Raw genomic sequence first — 22,812 nt, 5'->3', positions numbered from 1 at the left:
TTACAATTACATTATAAATTATTTAAATTAGGCTAGGCTCATGATTTTTTTTTTATAGGTCATTCCACATAAAAAGTCGAGGTATCTTCTTCTTGCTTCTATTTTATGTGTGTGTGCTGGATATTAATCCAATTATAAGATGTTAAATTATTATTTTACCATTGCAAATATTTTGAGACACACCAATAACTAAACTTAACTAGCAATTAAATCCATAATTTTCTCAATTAAATTATTTAAATTGAATTAATTTTGTGTTTGATGGATTCAATTTTATCAAAATTGTTATTGATTTAATTTTTCAGACATAGCTTGAGCCAAATCAAATACAATCTGTGATATTAACATGATTTTCTTGAAAAGCTGCATTTGTATTAATATAATAGAAAATATACAAAATTATGCAAGTATTCATGTGTGGGACAAAAGAGATCTACCCTCTGCAGACATAACCATAATTTCTTATGATCATCAGATGCATCGAAATAAAACAGCCACTGACATATTTCCATTTATTTTTCTGTGGTCCGAGGCTCCTGGCATCCCGTGCTGAAAGCAAACAGAGCTGCCTCACAGTTACCTCCCCACGAAGCGATACCAGGCTTGCAAAGAGAAAATGAGGACGATCCGCTGCATTCTCTAAATCCTTATTCTTAATTACAATTCCTTGCTTGCTTGATGGAGATTCCGAAAAAAAGGAAAAGCAAAAAGGCAAAAAGGGCGAAGAGAAAAGCTTCGCGCGATATAGCTTCTTTTACCGAAATGCAGCCATTTTCGACTTCGATCACCGTTCCATTCATCCCTTTGTTGTTTGCCTTCAGCGGCTTTGGTCACTGGAAAGTGGACGGGGAGGCTGACTTGCTTCACAAATGGCGAGCACCAGTGGAAGCAGGACATCCGGGGAGCGCGGGTTGGAGAAGACGCTGACGAGGAAGATGACGCGGTTGCCGACGATGCTCGATGGCGGAGAAGAGGAGCCGACCGCGGACAGCGAGCTCGTGCCTTCATCCCTCGCTTCGATTGTTCCCATCCTGCGCGTTGCCAACGAGATTGAACCCATGAACCGAAGAGTCGCTTACCTATGTGAGTTCTTTTGCTCCTTTTTCCAACATTTTTTTTTCTTTCTCGCTACATTACCGGTTTTCATTGGACCTGACATTCAAACACGCTGGTTTGGCTTATCAAGCGTGGCGACTGCTGTCTTTGTTGGCTTTTGTGGTTACGTTGCTGAAGCTTATTAGAAGCGGGCAGCTAACTTGTTCTGAATAAATTTGTTACATAGCTGATATCATAGTGAGGATGAAAGCAGGAATCATGGTGAAAAGGCAAATCTGATAATAGTTTTATTTAAAAAAATGAATTCCGTGGATTTTTAGATGGACCAGCTTATAATAATCAAGACAAATGGAGTAACGAGTTATTGTGGGCAACAAAATCTTCATTTCAGCTTGATCGCTAGGGCAAACATCAATTTTTTTTGGTATTTCGCCGCATGACATAAAATGTTCTTGGCAGGGATACTGTTAACATGTACATGTTGTTTTTGTTTATTTTTTTTATTTTTTTTGCGAGGACTTGTAGAATCATAATTATGTATTGCCTTGGTAGCTTCTTTGTTCAGAACTGATCTTTTATTGCTAAAAAAATTTAAAGTTTGATTGTACGCTTTTTTGTGACATGCAAGTCTACTTTTAAGTTACTGTAGCCTTTCGTGGCTACATGCTGCATTAATCTGAAGGCTATCGGAATCAAACTTACAAGGAACAATGCCAGGATTTGATATTTATGCTATTACATCGATTTTCTTCTGTAGTCTTCTTGTGTTAAATAAAAGCTGATACCCAAATTTCTTTTGGATGGATAAAAAAATATTTAAGGAGCTCAACCATTTTAATTTAGGGGTATTTACATACGTAGCACACAATTCTTATGTATTTACATATCTCACACCTAAACTTTCATATTTACACCCATAGGACTCAAATCTTTAATATCACATCAAAAGTAACACTATTATTTGACGTAGTACATTATCTAAATGATGCTAAATGTTCACTTAAAAGAGCCCATATTCCAAAGAAAGTGCTCAATTAAGAGCCCATGCAAGGCCCATCACAAGAGATATATCAAGAAAAAATATTGAATTTGTATTTTATTATTTATTCAATTTTAATTTCTAGAAAGTGATTTTCCAAACTTGGAGGTTTATGGCTAATCATAAAAATAATAAATTATGAATGTGGTGAACATCTTTGTCCTTTAATGACTACCTACCATTCCCTTTCTGATTCTCTCTTTCTTTTATTGACATTTTTATTCATTACAATCTCTATAAATAGGGTTGATATGTAATGACTTTCCATCAACTTTTAAATGAAATATTTGAGTAAGAATTCTCTGGTGTTGCATTGATGGCTTTAAGTGTTGACTTTTTTTTGGTAATATTAGATATTTATCTTCTCTTATCTTTTAAATTATTCATTACCTCTCCATACTGATCCATGTCTTAAACATCCTTTAATATCAATTACCAACAACCAAAGCCTCACAACCATTTTGAACCCTTCTTCATAGCTCTCGACCAAACTAAAGCATATTAAGGCCTAGTCTTGCTCTTTAACCCTCAACACATTATAAAACCATCCAAAACTACCCATGTACTTCAGTTCATACGTACACATGCTAAACTAACCATAGATAATCATTTCCAGCTTTTAACCAATTTTAAGCCACTTTCCTGGAAGAAATATTTCAAATCAGCCTAAACTAGCATAATCTTTACTTGCTTAGTATTTTATTCACCATTCTCCTCTAAATCTTTTAACAATCCACTAAAATATCCATCTAGCATCATTAGCCCTAACACCGAACATTCATAATAATTTTTATTACTTTATCTCATCAAAAGACCGTTCATCTCTATCATATTTAATATCAGAACGAATCTGAGAAGGAGCTGATTTGGTCAGAGCTTTTGGACATTTAAGAAATTTTTTTTGGTGGACATGTCTCTACAAGATTTTGAGTTAATCCAAAAAGTTTACAGTTAATGAATCTCTTCTAATGATAGATTTGTTCTCCTTTAATAACCTGGGCATCTATTATATATCTAGCAAAATTATGATGCAATCATGAAGTTTGATTAGCAAGCTCCACTACAAAGCATGACTTACATCTGTTGTGAATCTATATCTAAACTTTGTGTTGAGTGAAAACTTTGTTTAGGAAGTGCTCCACTTCAAGAAAGCACAATCTCACCTTGATGCTATCAAAATATTAAGTTTTCTGCTTCATTTTTAATGTTAACTTTTTATGGTAAACTAGTTGCTCATTATGTCAAAACTTGAAGAAATTTGTCATCTTAATGACCAGTGAGTTGTAGATTTAGGCAAATTCCATTTAGAGCTGCATGCTTAAGAGTATTTGTGTATAAAAATTACTGCATTTGAAGTTAAAATTGACTTTGTCAAAAAAGGTTTAAATTGCCTAAGGAGAGTTTGAGACGTAAGTGGTCTTTGTATCACTCTTCTCACCTGAAAGTTCTTGTAGTTGAAGATTCACTTTATTTTTGCAAATATATTTCATTTTCTCACACTCTCTCAACTGTAGCCTTTGTCCCCTCATTTTTATTCATAAAAAAATAAAAATGCATCATGGCACCAAAATCAATTTCCCAAGATCAAATTGAAAATTTAACTTAAATAGTTGATTCTTGAGAACTTAATATTCACGAAAGTGATACTAAGAATAGAGAATTATTTGACGAGACAAAAAGTCAAATGCAAGATTTAAAAGATCAAGTGAAAACAATCCTAAGTCTTATACAAAATAATAAACTCTCTACCACATCGCCCACCCAAATTTACATTACACCATAAAAAAAAAATGATTCATACTTAAAGCCAGGAGAAGACCAACTTCATTAAAGATAATCTAATAAATGGATGTATAATGTACCATCCGTATTAGAATAATGATGACTTTAATGATCTTTCTAGGGCAGTTAAAGTTGAAGCTTCTTCTTGTGATGAAACCCATAATTCTAATAAGTTCTTAGATTGGTTAGTCCAAACGGATGATTTTTTTTTTGATTGACATAAGATAGATGATTATTAAAGGGTTGCATTTGCCAAAATGAAATTTTCTGATCATACTAAAATTTATTGGAATTATGCATTAGCTAGAGAATGATGGCTAGGAAGGAACAACCATGGATTGAAATGAAGGGGATTTTAAGAACTAAATAATGTCCTAAGCATCATGATAAAAAATTAAATGGACAATTATTGACTTAAGGTAAGATAGTCTTCCTGTGACTGAATACTCGAACACTTTTGAAGACATGATTGTTATGACTGACTACATTTGCAATGATTGACAATTGACCAATAAATTTGTCATTAGCTGTAGGGTGAACATTAAGAGTGAAGTTGAGCTATTTGACTCTCAAACCCTAGAAGAGGCCTTCTATGCTTTGTTAATATAAACTTAAAGGAAATCAACATTTCTTTTAAAATTAAATGGACAAACGCCCACGCCCTCTAGTTCATCACATAGACCTGTTGTTAGAACCACTCAACCTACTAGTCAAACTTAGCAACCCAAAGCTCCTCCTGAGGGAGTTCAAGAAATAATAAAAATATCATATGTTTTAAATGCCACAAAAGAGATCATATGTAAGGGGTGGTTGGAGAGGATTCAACAAGAACCAATAAAACAATCTGAAACAGAAAAAGACAATCAGCAGAACAAAGTCGTAATGCACTAATCAAATAAAAAATACAAGATACAAAAATTTTCTACTCTCGCAACCGATTGAGATACATAAATCACTATCCGAAAGATTGACGAAGGAGAGCCGAGATGTCATCACCAACAACAAAGGGTTATAGTTGCCACCCTCCAATGCCGTGGATACAGACTTGTTCCATACGGAAACCACAAAGGGGAGCCAAAGCCCTTACACAACTTAAATGAACCTAAGACCCCTAAAAGAGTCAAAGAAACACATATAAATAATCTCCTAATTCTAATTCAGGAATATAAGAAATTTAGGCCCCATAAAAATCAACAACCACAATAGGTAAGAAATCTCTATTTTGGTGCTGGACGTGTCAAAATCTTGCTCGGTTCTCGATTATGTTGGAAATTGCTATGGATTTTGAGTGATCCGATCCTATGATCGCAGAGACTCACAAAAAACTTGTTTCCGCGCGTGACCACACGCATGTTGCCATCCTAAGTGTCCCGATCTGTTTAAAAATTGAAATCGATATTTTAATAAAGTCCATAGGACACCTAATGAATTTTACTATAAGTTCAATTAATCACAATTTGATTTTGAAATTTTCTCAAAATAATTAACCCCAACTGATTTACTTTTTGTCCACTGCTGCATCTTTTTCACACCATTCCCATATTAGAAATTCATGAATAAAACACCAAGCATGCATCGACACAAAACATGTCGGGCATGCAAACACGAGTCACAAAACTAGTAATACCGCACAACCACAAGAATGATACTCTAATTAATTTCTTGCAAAGCACACATTCAATAATGCATCACAAATCATCATCAACTCCTTGAATGCATGCTGCAATGCATATGCCGCAAAGGCAAGATTTTCAAACCCATGAATATACTTGTTTTCCTTTTTCTTAAACAATTTAAGGAGCATTGTTTAAACAATAGCTTTCCTTCATCAACCGGCATGGCTTGGAAAATTTTGACTCGTACTACTTAAAATTTTGATATCAAACATAATAACAATCCAACATAGTTTCCTCAACTTAATGCATGAAGTAACCTAGAGTATATTATTTCAAAAATCTAAATTATATCAAGATAGAAGTTATGCCAAGCATAAACTAACTTGGAATTATGAGATAACCTTCTTGGCTAGAAAGTCATTTTGTCCATCATCACATCACATGCATGAACTTCAAAATGGAAATATAGATGAATGAACCAACCAAATGAGATCAAATATATAAACTGCAGATAAATTTATAATGAAACGCTCTTAATGAAAATGAACAAAGAAATTTTCATTAAATTTACTCCTCTTAGATAAATTTGGCTTTGTTTAATTTACTATCACTCAAATCAGGATAGAACTTCAGAACCTTATGCAAAGTAATACATAATTCCATAATTCACTTTTTGGTTTTCCTCACCAATGGATAAGATATGTTTAAAATTCATTTTAATAGTGGATAATACCGGCGTTGACCCAGACCACCACTGAATGTTAATAGTCTTGCTGAAATTCAAAGAGGATTACAAACAAAAAACACTTAAGAATAGGAAAACAATGAAACAAACACAAAGTCCCCCTACGTCGAGGATTGAAGGTGGTGGGGTGCGTGTTGAGATAAGGGAAATAGAAGGCTGTAGGTGGTAGCGAGGCTTAGTGTTAGTGAGGGCAAGGTGGTCTTGCAGCTAGACAACAAGCAGGAGGGCTAAAGGAGGTGCGACAACAAGCATTAATTGGGTCGGTAGGGGTGACAGCAAGCGGGTGGACTTTTGGAGAGTGCGGCTGTATGCAACAGCTTTTGGAGGGTCCGACAAGAAGAGATGTAAAGTGGGAAAGGGAAGAATACGAGGAGATAATCATCACTTTGGAGCAGGATACAACTGGAGCACCAGCCGTCCTCAAATCCAACTCTAGCATGGAAGAAAGATGCCGAAGCTAAATCTCTAGCAAAACTGATCTAAAACATAGAATACAACAATAATAACAACAAAACATTTATCCCACTAGGTGGGGTCGGCTACATGAATCTTTTTCTCCATTGTGTCCTCTTTAGTGTCATATGTTCATTAATTCTTCATATTTTCATTTAATTCTAATAAATTAAGATCATTTTTTATATAATATACCCAAGTCTTCCTAGGTCTATCTCTTTCTTTCTCAACATAAGTCGAATCTAAAACATCTACTCTTCTAATTGGATCATCAGATGACCGACGTTTAATGTGACAAAACCATTTAAGACGACTCTCTCTAAATTTTTTCCGTCATTGGAGCTAAACCAACCCAATTACAGATATATTTATTTTGCATTTGGTCTCTAAGTGTAAAGCAACTCCTCCACCTAATCATTCTCATCTCAGCAACACTTAATTTTATGCTTCTCTTTTAAAGGCCAACGCTCAGTGCCATAAAGCATTGCTGGTTTCACCACCATCTTATAAAATTTTCTTTTCAGTCTAAGCGATACTTCTTTATCACACAATAGGTTCGAAGCATTCCTCCACTTCAACCAACCAACTTGAATTCTACTAATAACATCCCCATCAATATCACCATCATTTTGAAGAATAGACCTGGGATATCTAAAGCGTTCACACCTATTAGTTTTAGTTCTACTCAAACGAAGGCCTTTAGACTCTAAGGTAGATCTCCATAATTCAAACTTTTCCTTAACTTTTTCTCTCGTCTTATCCAAGAGAAGGATATCATCAGCAAAAAACATACACCAAGGAACATCCTCCTGTAAGCGTCCAGTAAGACCATCCATAACTACGTAAAGCAAAAAGATAGGGGCTTCAAGCCGATCCCTGATTTAAACCAACAGAAATAGGAAATATTTGGTCAATCCTCCTTATGTTTGTACACAAGTAACAAATCTTGTATATAAGTCATATCAACACCTTTCTTCTCAAGAACTCTCCAAAGGATATATATTGGAACCTTATCGTAAGCTTTTTTCTAAAATCATATGTAGATCTTCCTTTTTATCTCTGAATTTCTCGATAAAACTTCTTAATAAATGTATAGCTTCCATAGTAGATTTGTCTGACATAAATCCAAATTGATTATGAGAAAATTTTGTGATACGTCTTAACCTATGTTCAATTAACCTCTCCCATAATTTTAAAGTATGACACATCAACTTAATTCCTCTATAATTTGCATACTCTTGTGCATCCCCTTTATTCATAAAAATGAGGACCAATATACTCTTCCTCCACTCCTTAAGCATCTTTTTAGTTTTAAAAATAATATTAAAGAGTTTAGTAAGACAAGAAACTCTCAAATCTTCCAAATATTTCCATACTTTAATTGGAATATCATTAAGTCCTTCAAACTTTCCACCATTTGTTTCCTTTAAAGCCTCATCAACTTCTTTTTTACTAATGCGATGGTAAAAATGAAATATTTTTTTATTATTAATGATATTAAGATCGTTAACGTCGATCGTTTTTCCAAAACTTCATTAGAAAGTTTATCAAAATAACTCAACCACCTATTATGAATATCTTTTTCTAAGAAAAACACTTTTTGATTTTCATCTTTAATACACTTTAATATATATATATATATTCACCCTCATTAGTATCTAATATACTATAAAGGTCATTAAAAATAGAATTTTTAGCATCACAGATTGTTCTCTTAGACTCTCTAAGGGTCATTTGCTATTTTTCCTTGTTCTCTAAGCTTTTACATTTAAACCAAATTTTATAATATAACTTCTTATTTTTATTTTTTCTTGCACGTTATTATTCCACCACCAACAATTTTTTTTTATAAAACCTTTTTCTTTTAATTCTCCAATTACATCTTTTGTCACTTGTTTAATAGTGTTTGTTATTTTATCCCACATACATTTGTTTCTTCATGAACATCCCAAATTTTGAAATATTAAATTTTACTTATAAAAATAATTTTATTTGTATCTTTTAAGTATCCCCATCTAATTCTACGACGATGATTCATAGTATTCTTTATTTTACAACTCTTCATCTTAAAATCTAGAATTAATAATCGATGTTGAGTACTTAAATCCTCACTTGGAATGACCTTACAATCTTTACATTCTCGACGATCTCTTCCTTTCATAAGAAAATAATCAATTTGTGTTTTTTTAGATCTATTCTTATAAATAATAATATGTTCATCTCTTTTCTTGAATAAAGTATTAGTAATAACAAAATCATACGCTAAAACAAAATTTAATATAACACCATCTTCTTCATTAATTACTCCGAAACCATAGCCGCCATGAATATTTCTAGAATCTTCTACTACTGACAATTACATTTAAATCTCTTCCAATAAAAATTCTATATTCAAGAGGTTTCATTTGTATTAAGTTTTCTAAGTCATTCTAGACCTAAACTATAGAATATACCATATAAATACTAGTCGGGTAGTTATGGGTGGGGCTCTCTTAGTTAGGTGATAATTACACTTGAAGGAGTGATCGTGGGGTTCCCTCCTCCCTTGGGACGAACCAATTCACGCGAAACTGCTCCCGGTTTGACAACTGGAGGTTGCGGCGTCTTGCGTCTCGTGTAGGATCGCGTGTCTAGGGAGGGATTCAACTTCTCGTGCAGGATCACGTGTCTAGGGGGGGATTCAACGTCTCATACTGAAGACACACCCACATCAGTGTATCGGGGTTGGAGGAGCTTTGATCTAATTTATTGCAGTTGAAGCTTCGGTACCTCGTAGCACGGAGTCAAATTTGCTATGTTGAAAATAACAGAAATGTTGTAATCGTCTAGTACGTTGATCTTGTATGCATTGTCATTCAGCTTTTTAAGAATCCTGAAAGGTCTTGAGCTTGAGCTTCTCAAAGGATCTTATCAGAAACCTTTCTTTTTTCATCCTAATCCATACTAAATCCCCTTGTTGGAAAGTTACCTTCTTCCTAGTTTTAGTTGCCTATGTTTGGTACTTGCAGTTCTGTTTGGTGATCTCCTTTCTCACGTAATCTTGTAACCTCTAAATCTCTTACACCCTCTCTGCAGCATTCCCACTGATCTTTGATATAGGAATGACTGGTACCAAGTCAAGTGGCGTGAAGGGGTTACACCCATACACGATCTTAAATGGGTTGCGCCCCGTGGTCCGACTCACAGATCTGTTGTAAGCAAATTCGACATGGGCTAGAATCAAGTCCCACTGCTTAATATGTTTCCTAACAAAGCACCTCAGAAGGTTCGCCAGACTACTGTTCACCACTTTCGTTTGACGTTCCTCTGTGGATGAGCTACTAAACTTATCTGAAGCTCAGTGCCAAGCTTCCTCCACAGGGTCCTCCAAAAGGGTTTTAGACTTGACTTCTCTGTCGGAAGTAATGGTCCTGGGTATTCCGTATAGTCTCACGACCTCCCTGAAGTAAAAGTCAGCTACATGGGATGCATTCAACTTCTGATGGCAAGGTACGAAATGCTCTTTTGTCGAGAATCTATCCACCACAATCATCACAAAAACTTTGTTCTATTGTGTCATCGGAAGACCAACCACAAAATCCATGCTAACATTCATTCATGGGGCCTCTAGTACTGGTAAAGGAGTGTATAGTCCTACACTCTGCCCTCTAATTTTGGTCACACGACAAATTCTGTATTTTTTGATGTGCCACTTAACATCTCTCATTTGTTGGGGCCAAAAAAGTGTTTTTCATGATTGCAAGATTATTATCTCTACCAAAGTGTCTCGTAAGTCCTCTGTTGCGACTTTTCTGAATAATGGGCTCTCTCATTGAATATATAGGAGTACACAACTTATTATGGTGGAACAGATAACCATCAGCCCCATGATACTGCTCGGTAGGCTTCTCATGATACTACTCCTAGATCTCTCAGAAATCTTCATATGTCCAGTACAACTCCTTCATTACGTCAAAGTCTAAGGCTCGAGTCTGCATAGAAGTGATCATCAAATGACGGCTCGGTGCATCTGCTATTTGATTATGACTTCCTGACTTGTGCTTAAGCACTAATTGGAATGATGTCAATAACTTCACCCAGAACACATGTAGACCCTTTAGTTTGTTTTGACAGTTCTAGAACTTCAAATCTCATGATCTGTAAATAAGTTGAACTTGCTCGCCAACATGTAGTAACTCCAGTGACTAAGCACTCTCACGATTACATATAACTCTTTATAGCATGTCGAATATTTTCTCCTAAACTCATTTAACTTCTCACTGAAGAAGGCTACGGGGAGCCTCCTTGGCTTAGTACTGCTTTGATCCCTATATTTGAGGCGTCACACTCTACTTTGAACAGCTGATTGAAGTTCGATAATGCCAATACTGGTTCTCGAGTCACCTTCTCCTTCAGGGTATCAAAATTAGACTGAGCTGCATTCGTCCACTGGAACTTTTTTAAATGCTCTGTCAAGGGAGCCATGATGATGTTGATGCTCCTGATGAATCGCCTATAGAATGATGTCAGCCCCGAAAACTATCTCAACTCAATGAAATACTATGGGGCTGTCCAACTTATGATGACTTCGATCTTTGCATGATCTATCTGAATGCCTGCACTAGACACAATATAGCCCAAAAAATATACCTTTACTTTGGGTGGGCATATAGTTTTCTCTGATTGCAAAACCTCGAAGCCCGTCTTCGGGTGTTACAAATGCTCCTTGGATCTGTTGTATGCTAGAATATTATTGAAATACACCGCTACAAACTTCCCCGATGTTAGCCCAAAACACTTGATTCATCAACCTCATGAACGTGCTGGGCGCATTAGCAACCCGAATGGCATGACTGTCCACTCTTATAATCCATCTCTGGTCTTGAAAGCAGTCTTCCACACACTTTCTAGTCTCATCTGGATCTGATGATATTTGTTGCGTAAGTCGATCTTGGAAAATACAATGATTTCATGCAACTGATTCAAGATCTCATTCAGGCTAGGTATGGGGAACCTGTATTTAATGGTAATTTTGTTGATGGTTCGACTATCAATGCACATCCTTCATGATCCATCATTCTTAGGTACCAGAAAAGCGGGGACATCACATAGGCTATTACTCTTTCTTACCAAACTTCTCATTGCGAGATCCTGTACATATCGCAGTAATTCTTCATACTCTACTGGTCTTAATTTGTAGGCAGGCCTGTTTCACAACACTGATCTGGGGATGAAAACTATGATATGCTGAATGTCCCTTAATAGTGGCAATCCCTCTAAAAGGCTGTTAGTCATCACATCCCAAAATTCAAGTAGTAGGACAATAGTGACAATCCTCCTCAGTTCTCTCTAGCAGGACTAAAGCCATTACCACTGGAGCCTCTCGCACCGACTGCATAAAAGTGGCCCTTGGGACTATCATGGCCTTTGTGATGTCTACTACTCTTAGATTCTTGACGCGCACAAAAAAAAAAAAAAGATGTGTATTCAAACCTTCTTGAATGAATCGGTGTTTATGAACCCGTCGTGCTGTGCCTTGTAGTCCAACTGCCACGATCTCTTCCACAAAATATGGTAAACATCCATAGGTACCACGTCGTACCACACCTACTTCTGTAGTTGATCTTCAATAGAAAACTCAACCAAACACTACTGATCCACTCGCATATCATTTTCTCTTTTCAACCAGGTAATGGAGTAGGATTGAAGATGCTTCTATGTGGCCAACTCCAGTTTCATTATCATCACAGTGGATACTACATTCTCACAGCTCTTACCACCAATGATCAGGATGCTGACTTTTCCTTTGACTGTACACTTGGTGTGGAAAATCCTATGCCTTGCCATGATTTATCCTTTTTCAGTTCTGTCTGTAGGACCTTCCTTACTACTAGTATTTCTCCATCATCTCCCTGAAGATGTAGTTCCTCCTCTCGACCCCTTCTGTTTTCTCCTTGCCCACTTCCTCGATGACACCTTGCTCAGTGAACGAGGCTCATAAAGCAGCTGAAGGCTATGTGTCATTAACAGTGACACTAAAAAATCTCCTAACAGGTAATGTGCTGGGCAAATTACTCTTTTTGGGTTTCTTTCCACTAAGCTTTGTCTTGTCATTTTTTTATCTGGTCTTCCTAGCTCTTTCAGATGCACCCTTGTTGGTAGCTGCAACTATAGGTGATTGTCTGAATGAGGGCGGTCACGTGCTTTGTTTCTGCTGTCTTTCCACCTTTAAGGCTAAAGTTTGGGCATCTCCCAGTGACCAGTAGGGTTGTAGTTGCACAATGTTACTGATAGCTAGCTGGCTTTGAGCCCGTCAGATATCGAGCTATTGTATGTTCTTCTAGCTCGGGATAGGTGCAGCGTTAGGTTAGCTTTGATACCAAATGATGTCGATATTAACCCAAACCACAACGGAATGATAATTTTATTGCTGAAATTTGAAGGAAATTACAAACAAAGGACATTTGAAAATAGGAAAACAATGACATAAATACAAAGATCCCTTAGGGTGAGGATTGAAGGTGATGGGCTGCGTGTCGAGATGGGGGAAACAAAGAGTTTTAAGTGCTAGGGAGGTCTAGCAGTAGCAAGGGGAAGGTGGCCTTGTAGCTTGACAACAAACAGGGGGGTGGCGGCATTGTGTGATGTGCGACGGTGAGCAGTAAGTGGGTCGGTAGGGGTGGCAGCAAGCAGTTGGATTGTTGGAGAGTGCGGCCTCAATCAGTTGTTGTTGGAGGGTGTGACAACAAGCAAGGGAAAGTGGGAAAGGGTAAATTACGAGGAGATAATCACCACTTTGGAGCCTGATACGACTGGATTACCACTTGTCCTCGAATACAAGAAGACATCGATGACAAATATCTTATACAAAAACTGGCCTAAAATATAAAAAATAATATATAAATACTGTCAGGGTAGCTAAGGGTGGGGCCTTCTCATTTAGGCGGCAATTCCCTTTGAAGGAATGATCATGCAATCCCCACATCCTTTGGGATGAACTGGTTCACACCAAACTTCACTCGATTCTGTAGCTCGAGGTTACTGTGTCTCATGTCTCGTGCAGGAGACACACCAACGTGAATGGATATATCTCATCTCTTTCAATAGCTCTAGGAGTAGGCCGCAAAGAAGATTCTGATGAGAATTATATGTGGACTCACAGAGAAAATGTGAAAATAGATTATAATTCAAGGAATGCAGAAATAAGTTCAAATCAAATAAGATGAAAACTATATTTATGCAATAATTTCTAATTTGAGCATAAGTTCTACTGCCTAGCACAATTTTAAATGGTCCCACCTTCCTAGAATTCAACTTCTAAAGTTTCCATATTTCAGCCCTTTTGTATTTAAATGTGTCATGACCTCACTGTTGGGCTTATTAGATTTCACATACCCTCTGTCCACATGAACAAAAAGTTTATAGGTGCTATTATTAGTAATGAATTTTCTATGACTATCCTCATATAGATCATTCAAATATTGCCCAAATTTCTATGCAAATTCGTTTGGTTCTAGGTAAGACAACAAGAGTTTATGTTCTCCTGGCTATGTATTGTGACCGTGTCAAATAGACTCGTGTCCGTAGTTCTATTGAATGATGAATTGTATAGTCATATGAAATATCATTCACCCCTATGCATAATAATTTATAAGACAATAATATATTTCCGAAGCTTCTATTAATCATTTTAATTTGACCATCAATTTGTGGACAATAAACTACTAAAAATTTAAGTTGTGCTCCCACTATCATTCCAAGGGTTTTCTGGAAATAATTTATAAATTTTACATCATGATAAGAAATAATTGTTTCAGGTAAAATATATATTTTAACAACTTTATTAAATCACAAATTAGCAATGTGAGATGCATCAATATTTCCATGACATGATATGACATTCGCCATTTTAGAAAACTTCTGACCACTACAAATATAAATACTTCCTAAGTGTTCTCAACAAGTGTAACTCAATGTCCATCTTTACATTCTTCTACGATTTATATGGAATTGTAAAGGTGTATGTGACATTGTGCTATGTTTTTTACTCTTAGCGAACTTGCAATTCTTACATCTCTTAGCCAACTTGGCAAAAAATATCTATCCTAAATCATTGCAATGGTCCTATCTCTACCAGAATGTCCAACACTATCCTCATCATGTGATTTTAAAATAAAAAACATTCTTATTGCTAATTCAATAATACAACGAGAAGTACCCTTAAATTAACCATTTTTAATCATGCAATCTTTAGTAAGCAACAATGACTCATTTTTTCCTTCATAAATTCAACCTAATTTTTTACATGTAAAGTACTTCCCCTTTACTTGTCAACCCCTTTAACCTTATCTTGCATGGTATGCAATAGAAAAAAAAATTGCTGACCAAAGCATCAATTGATTTATTATTAGATCATGTATAGTTTTTAAGGCTAAACAATATTCTTATTGAAACTCAATCCACTTAGTATGTCAATGCTTCAAATTCTTTTGGAAGTTCAGATATTTTGAACTTGATAATAATTATTAGAGTATGACATATTTCTTAGGCAACTATTACTGTCTCTAGTATGGAAAAGCTTACAATATATCATATGATTTTCTATAATAGTATGATATTTCTGTTTGGCTTAATTTAATTCCTTATTTAAAATGTAATGAGATGTCTTTCTTAACTTAACTCTCCTCTGTTTCTTATTCTATTTTCAGACAAGGAACCTTGAATATTTTATTAAAGTTGGGTAACTTAAGCACAAGTATATTTGTAAGTCTATTTTGTTAGCAAAAGTATCAAACTAAACCTTTAATGAATCCTTTATAAAAAATAACTAAACCATGAAAACTCCAAATGTACTGTGTATTAGCAGGTTTTGATAATCATTTTGATTAAACATATCATATTCAATATATTATTCATCCATAAACACATCAGAACTTGAGGAAAACCACAAATTTAGTCGCAAAATAATATTTTTCTTATTCAAATATAATTTGTAGTTGTAAAAGCTCAGATGTGACAAAATTTTCATGAATAGGCTGAATGCCTTTTTCCTTAGCTTTCATTGCTATAAATAATAGTTTGTACAATATCTTTTAGGTACATTATAAAGTGCATAATAAATTTTTGATAACTTAATAATACATATTCCTAATTTAAATATTTAGCTTAAAAGGAAAATAATCCGTGCAGAAATAAGGGATTTGATGTGGCATTGTAAAGAAAGAAACTCTTAATTCTGTCTGATTTTATTTTCTCTTGATTTATTTACTTCTGATTGATATCCCCCTCAAATTGATGCTGATTGTTCAAGAAGCATCAATTTGCCAGCAAGAAACTGATGACGCTGTCGAGAAAAACTTTAGTAAATATATCAGCCTTTTGAAGATCAGAAGAGATATGAAGAAGAAAATAACACCATCCTCATAGGTTTCTCGAATAAAATGACAGTCCACTTCAATGTGTTTCGCGTGCTCATGAAAGACAGGATTAGCAGCAATCTGGATAACACTAGTATTATCTGCATGAAGAGAAGTAGACTTGAGCCGAGGAAAACCAAGCTCAGCCAATACACCCCGAAGCCAAATGATCTTGGAACAAGCAGAGGACATAACACGATATTCAGATTCAGTAGGTGACTTAGATACTCGATCTTGTTTCTTGCTCTTCCTAGAAATTAAAGAGTTGCTGAGAAACGTGCACCAACCAGAAATAGATCGACGTGTATCAGAACAACCACCCCAATCGACATCACTATAGACTGTTAAAGTAATATGAGAGGTCGCAGAAAAGAACAAACCACGATGAGAAGTACCTTTCAAATACCGAACAATACGTCGAACTGCAGTTAAATGAAGATGTGTGGGTGCCTGTATGAATTGACTAACTTGTTGCACAACAAATGAAATATCAGGACGTGTAATAGTCAGATATTTGAGACTCCCAACAAGTTGTCGATACAGAGATGAATCAGATAGAAAGTCACCATCATTTTGTTTATATTTGACATTTATTTCTAAAGGAGTATCAATAAAGCGACTATCTTGGAGACCAACCAAAATAATGAGTCCCTTAATATAGTTGTGCTGATTAAGAAATACCAGCGGGAGAAGAGTGAACCTCAAATCCTAAAAAATAAGTTAATTACCCAAAGCTTTCATATGAAAAGAACCCTGAAGACGCTCCTGTAGCTGAGACATCAATTGATTATTAGATCCTGTGATGACAATATCATCAACATAGACTAATAATAAAACAATTCTCGTGTCAGTCTTGCAAAGAAATAATGATGAATCATACTTAATTTGAATGAAAGATAAGCTAAGAAGAGTATTGCGAAACTTTTCAAACCAGACCCATGGAGCCTGTTTCAAACCTTATAGGGATCGTTTGAGCTTACAAAAATCTTGCGAGGGTGTAGAAAACAAGCCTGGAGGAGTCATATAGACATCTTTGAGATTCTCATGCAAAAATGCATTCTTAACATCTATCTGCCTTAGAATCAGTCTTTAGTTGCAACAATAGATAACACCAACCGGACAGTTGTTATCTTAGCCATAGGTGCAAAGGTTTCTTCATAATTCTGTCCCGTATTTCTGTCGATTGTCAATAGCTACCAATCTTGCCTTATATCTGTCAAGAGAGCTATCAGATCGAAGCTTAAGAGAATAAACCCATTTACAACCAATGAGTTTAACACTTACAGGATATGACATAATATCCCAAGTATGATTTTCTTGAAGTGCTTGAAGTTCTTCTTGCATGGCTTTGATCCAGCAAGTCTGTTTAGTAGCCTGCAAGTTAGAGGTAGGAACAATAGTATTAGTTAAAATTGCAAAATACCCATATCCATCTGGAGGACTAATGAGCCGAGTTGATCGTCGAGGAATTATTGGAGCAATTTTTGGAGCAGGGTCGGGGAGAATTGGAGATGAAGGGGGCAGACGTCGTGTGTAGACAATGTCATACTTGAACTGTTTATCAGAACAAGAATTATCAAATTGTGGAATTATAACGGTATCCGGTGTCGACAAATGATGCTGAAAGTAATATTCATGTTCAAAGAAAATTACATTTTGAGAGATATGCTATCGATTATTAATCCAATCATAACACACGAAACCTTTATGATTAGAACTGTACCCTATAAGGGCACATCGTACTGACTGAGCTGCCAATTTATGACGTTCATGAGCAGACAAATGAATAAAACAAACACATCCGAAAGTATGTAGCATATGATAATTAGGATGTATACCAAAAATTCAATAGAATGAATAATCATACTTCAATTGTTGAGATGACAAACGATTAATGAGATAAACTGCGGTAGATAAAGCTTCAGTTCAAAACTTAGCTGGAACAGAAGATTCTATCAGAAATGTGCGCACTGTATCCAATAGATGTTGATTTTTCCGTTCAGCCACTCCATTCGGCTGAGGTGTATAGGGACATGAACGTTGTGAAACAATACATTTGTTATGGAGAAATGTTTGAAACTCATGATAACTTATGATACATGTATTCACCACCATTGTCAGACCGTAAGGTTTTAATGCAAGTAAAGATCGGAGTTTCAATATATGCTACAAAGGTTTGAAATATAGTAAATACTTCTGCTTTGGAATGCAAAAAATAGATCAAAGTAAATTAACTGTAATCATCAATAAATGTCACAAAATATCAATATTGAGCATGTGAAATAACATGTGTAATTCCCCAAACATCACTCTGAATAATGTCAAAATATTTATTAGCACGACTGCCTAAAATAGGAAAATGTAATCTCTTATTTTTTCAAGTTTACAAACAGAACAATTAACTACTAAACTCTTATCTGTAGAACAAAAGTCACAACTTTTAAACAAATACTTCAACACCATATCATTTGGATGACCTAATCTTTTATGTTAGACGTCTGCCTTATTCTCAACAACTGAAGAAGCCCATGACACATTCTGAGGAACAATAAATTGTAATGGAAACAACCTGCCCACTTTAGGCTCCTTCACTATCACCTTCCCAGACACCTGATCCTGCACAATACATCCATCTCGAGAAAAATGTACGTTACAATTATTATTCACAATTTGACCAACAAATAGTAAGCTAATAAATAATTTAGGAGAAACCAAAACATGTTTGAAGGATGAGTTAATATCACCAACTGTTGTAATTGAAATATTTTTTCCATCAGCAACCTGATTATGTTGAGTATCAGTGTATGGTCGTTGGTTATGCAATAAATCAACCGTGTCAGCATATGATTTGTGACCCCTGAATCAACAAACCAAGGGGAAGGAACATAAGTAATAATTTTACCTTTCCCTTATTGACCGAGAGCAGAAAAGGCAGAGAGAATCATCTGTTGAATCATATATGGTGTGAGAACTGATTGGTTATTGCCAACAACTGTGGATGTTAAGCCAACATTTTGAGTGTCAGATACCATGACATGAAGTGCTTGTGGTTTGCGGTTCCGATGTCGTTTAGAACACTCCGTAATAATATGTTCCTTTTGCTTGCAATAAGTACATAGCTTCTTACTACAATTGCGTGCAATATGTCGAAGTTCTTTGTAGCTGTAGCACTGCACTGGTCCATTCCCTTTGGTCTGAGCAACATATGCAATATTAACTATTTATGATGATCCATCTGTTGTGCTGATAGCAGCTTGTGTCGCCAATCTTTATTCTTCACGCAGTAATTCACCAAAACAGACATCCAAACAAGGAACGAGATTTCTGTTCAGCAACTCAGCCCGAGCAGTCTCAAATTCAGTTCTGAGCTTCATTAAAAACTGATCATGACGCTTCATGAATAGTCTGAAGACTAGCTAAGTTCTCTTTTGACACCTTAGCATAGATAATGCCAGCATATTTGCTCCATAAATTTTGAAAGCTAGAATAATATTGTTCAATTGAGAGATTCCTCTGACTATTATTACTCATATCAAGTTCCAATTGAAAGCATTTTGCAGTATTATCTTGATTGTAAACACGCTTCAAGTATTCCCACATTTCTTTAGCCGTGCCAAAGGATCGTAGATTGTTCACCATATGAGCTTCAATAGATCCCAAAATCCAGGAAACAATCCTAGCATCCTTTTCTTCCCATTGACCGATATCTTTCAGCTCAGTTGGTGCTGGAGAAGACCCATCAATATGGCTTCAAAGCTCCTTCCCTTTCAAGAATATTCTGAGCTGAAATTCCCATGCAGCATAATTCTTTTCCGTAAATCTGATAGCTAAGATTTCAGACGACATTCCAAACAGAATTGTCACTCACAAAGTATTTATCAAGAAGTTTGTTGATCAAAATCAACCTAAAGCTAAAGAAAAACTAAGAAATCCCCAAAAAAAAAAAATCAAAGAAAACCAAAGTTCGGCTTTCACGTCGGGTTCACCTCGCTTCCGCTGCGTTGGGCGTAGGTTGAAGAGGCGCAGGCTGAAGAGGAGATCGTGGCTAGGGCTACTGCTGAAGAATACCAATGATTCAGACTGATTTAAGCTCTGATACCATGACAAAGTTTTCGTGAATAGGTTGAATGTTATTTTCCTTAGCTTTTATTGCTATAAATAATAGTCTGTACAATTTATTTTAAGTATATATAAAAATGCATAATATATTTTATGTAACTTAATAATACATATTTCTAATCTAAATATTTAGCTTAAAAGGAAAAGAATTCGTGCAAAAATAAGGGATTTAATGCGACCTTGTAAAGAAGGAAACTCTTAATTGCCTTATTTATTTACTCCTGATTGATAAAAAGTTCCTAAGGTGCACCGAATGATTAACTCGTTTTGTTATAAATTGCAATATCTTCTGTTAAAAATCACATGGTGTGGTTTGTTACCCTCTTGAAAGTTCTGTACGTATTGGCCGATCCAAAAGACTTTAACAACCATTCATACAATCAAACTTCAATTTCAAATATAGTTTTTAACTCGTTACCTTCTCTTATTCTAGTATGATGTTATCCACTTCTCAAATTAATTTTAGAGATTATTATAACTTCTTTCATCATATCCAATATTTCATCCAAATGAGATATATGGCATTTATATTTGTTGTTGATCTTATTAATGTCCCTATTTTCTACAGTCTCCCAACTATGATATGTTTTAGGTGCAAGTAAAGTAGATAATGGAAGGAATCACTAATTTTTTGATAAATTCATGTAAACCTTTAGAATCATTAATTTCATCATCTTCATCCTCCACATTTGTACATAATTTCTAACTAGGACACTAACAAAATGACCATTTGATGTCACTAAAATACATCTTTGTAGAAAATTTTGACCCTAATGTAGATGCCATTAATTTTCTTTTAGTTTTTTTTATTAATTGTAGTGTTACCATCTTTTGATGTGATAGGTTTTATAGTTGAAGTTGATTACTCTGTGGAAGTGATGAACTTGTTGAGTATGTGGTAGTGCTCTTAGAAATTTGAATTTTAACATCTTTTTAAATTCAAATGAAAGTTAAAACACTTGCTTAATAAATATAATGTAGTGAGGTGTCTTTTCCCTTATAATCTCGAGTCTTAAAAGAGATCCAAACTTAAATAGTCTAATTTTGGGATCTTCAACGATCAGAATGCAACAGTTCACATTTTTTTCATGTATTCAATAATATAGTTGTAGTGCTTTGCTTTAGTGAATTTAAATCGTTTAAGTAGTCTAATACTATATGACAAATTTTAAATCAGTCTTGCTTTAGTTTCTTTTTGACCATTCACATTCTCCATCTTCGTCAGTTTCTCTTAATATTTTTGCAATATCTTTGACCTAAAATTTGATGGCTTTTGTTTTTGCTCCATGTGGCTGACTAACATATTAAAAAAAAAAGAAAAAAAAAGACATGCATATCACACACTTCCTATGTATTTAAATATATAACACCTAAAATTCGATATTTATAACACTGGTGACATAAACCTATGATTCGAAATGTTTATTTCAACATTAAAGAGTTATTAATAGTGATTTTTATGCGGTGCTAAATATTTGAGTGCTTTGCTTGTAAATATTAAAGTTGTAATTGTTTGTAACTCATGTTTTCATCTATTGTTCAATGGTAAACTATGGGTTTCTTTATGTTAATCACTTGACAAATGCTTATGTGGGAAATGCCTTTCTTCATCCATTGTGTTTCCAATTTCATGAATGTTCAAGCATGGGGCACATAATTTAAGAAGACTGTTTTGCATCTGATTTAATTCAGTGCAGCTGAATGTTATCGGCTAACTTGTTTGGGTTGATGTTCTATTCAAATCATCAGATGTAATTGTTGGCAAGCGTTATTTTATTCTTGAATTGCTGCTAACATGCTTCCTGTTCAATTTTAATCAAGGCCGATTTCATGCATTTGAGAAGGCTCACTATTTGGATCCTACTTCAAGTGGTCGTGGTATACGTCAATTCAAGACCTATCTACTACATAGGCTTGAAAAGGTACACATTTAGTTCCCTATTTCCAAGTTGCCAAGTAGAAAACAAAAGAGAAAAAGTTGTCATGCTTTGATGTATGAAGATGATTGGTTTTGCTGCTTTGATTGTTTTCATCTTATGAATTTGAGGTTGCATGTGGTCATCCTAACATGCACAAAAGTAGCGAAAAGAAAAAATAATTTTTTTTAGAATTTATGGAATGTGGTTTGAACTTTGCAAAGCAGAAATCATGAACTACCCGAAGCTGATTTTTCATGTTTGAGAACTTTGTTAGAGACTATAAAAATGCTCTTTCTCTTAATGAAAAATGTAAAATGTGGTGCTTTTGTAAGATAAAATGGAATGGAGGTGAAATGTTTCCTGGACTTGCGCGTGCACACAACACAGAAATACATGCATTTGTTGATGGCCAGATAAATATACAAAATGTGCAATTTAATCATCATAAACTGTAGCCTTACTCCCGAGTATTTGAGGTGAGGCTTTGGCATGGAAAAGGAGAGGAGAGCTTATACGATATGATTGTCGAGTTCATGCTGCATTAAATCTATTTTTTGAAAATTCTTTTGTAAATTTCTTGCCATGTTATCATTGGTTTGGCTCTTTTTCTTTGATCATTTCATATTAATTCTATTTAACCGCCATGTTAGTGCATCCTGTACTCTCCATTGTACCTATTATAACTAAA

General features: G+C 35.1%; 1 protein-coding gene across 1 annotated transcript in view; it reads left to right on the top strand.

Moving 5' to 3' along the window:
• Nucleotides 1-534: 534 nt before the first annotated feature.
• LOC110036674 (callose synthase 7-like) overlaps nucleotides 535-22,812 on the top strand; it is a 107,660-nt gene continuing 85,382 nt past the window's right edge. Inside the window, 2 exon segments of the mRNA XM_020741172.1 lie at nucleotides 535-1,083; nucleotides 22,027-22,127. Coding sequence (XP_020596831.1) covers nucleotides 870-1,083; nucleotides 22,027-22,127 — 315 coding nt within the window. The 5' untranslated portion in view covers nucleotides 535-869.

The sequence above is a fragment of the Phalaenopsis equestris genome, unplaced genomic scaffold (genome assembly GCF_001263595.1).
Source record: "Phalaenopsis equestris unplaced genomic scaffold, ASM126359v1 Scaffold209617, whole genome shotgun sequence".
NCBI classification, from domain to species: domain Eukaryota; kingdom Viridiplantae; phylum Streptophyta; class Magnoliopsida; order Asparagales; family Orchidaceae; genus Phalaenopsis; species Phalaenopsis equestris.
Note: the sequence above shows the minus strand (reverse complement) of the source record. Positions and strands in the feature narration are given on the sequence as shown.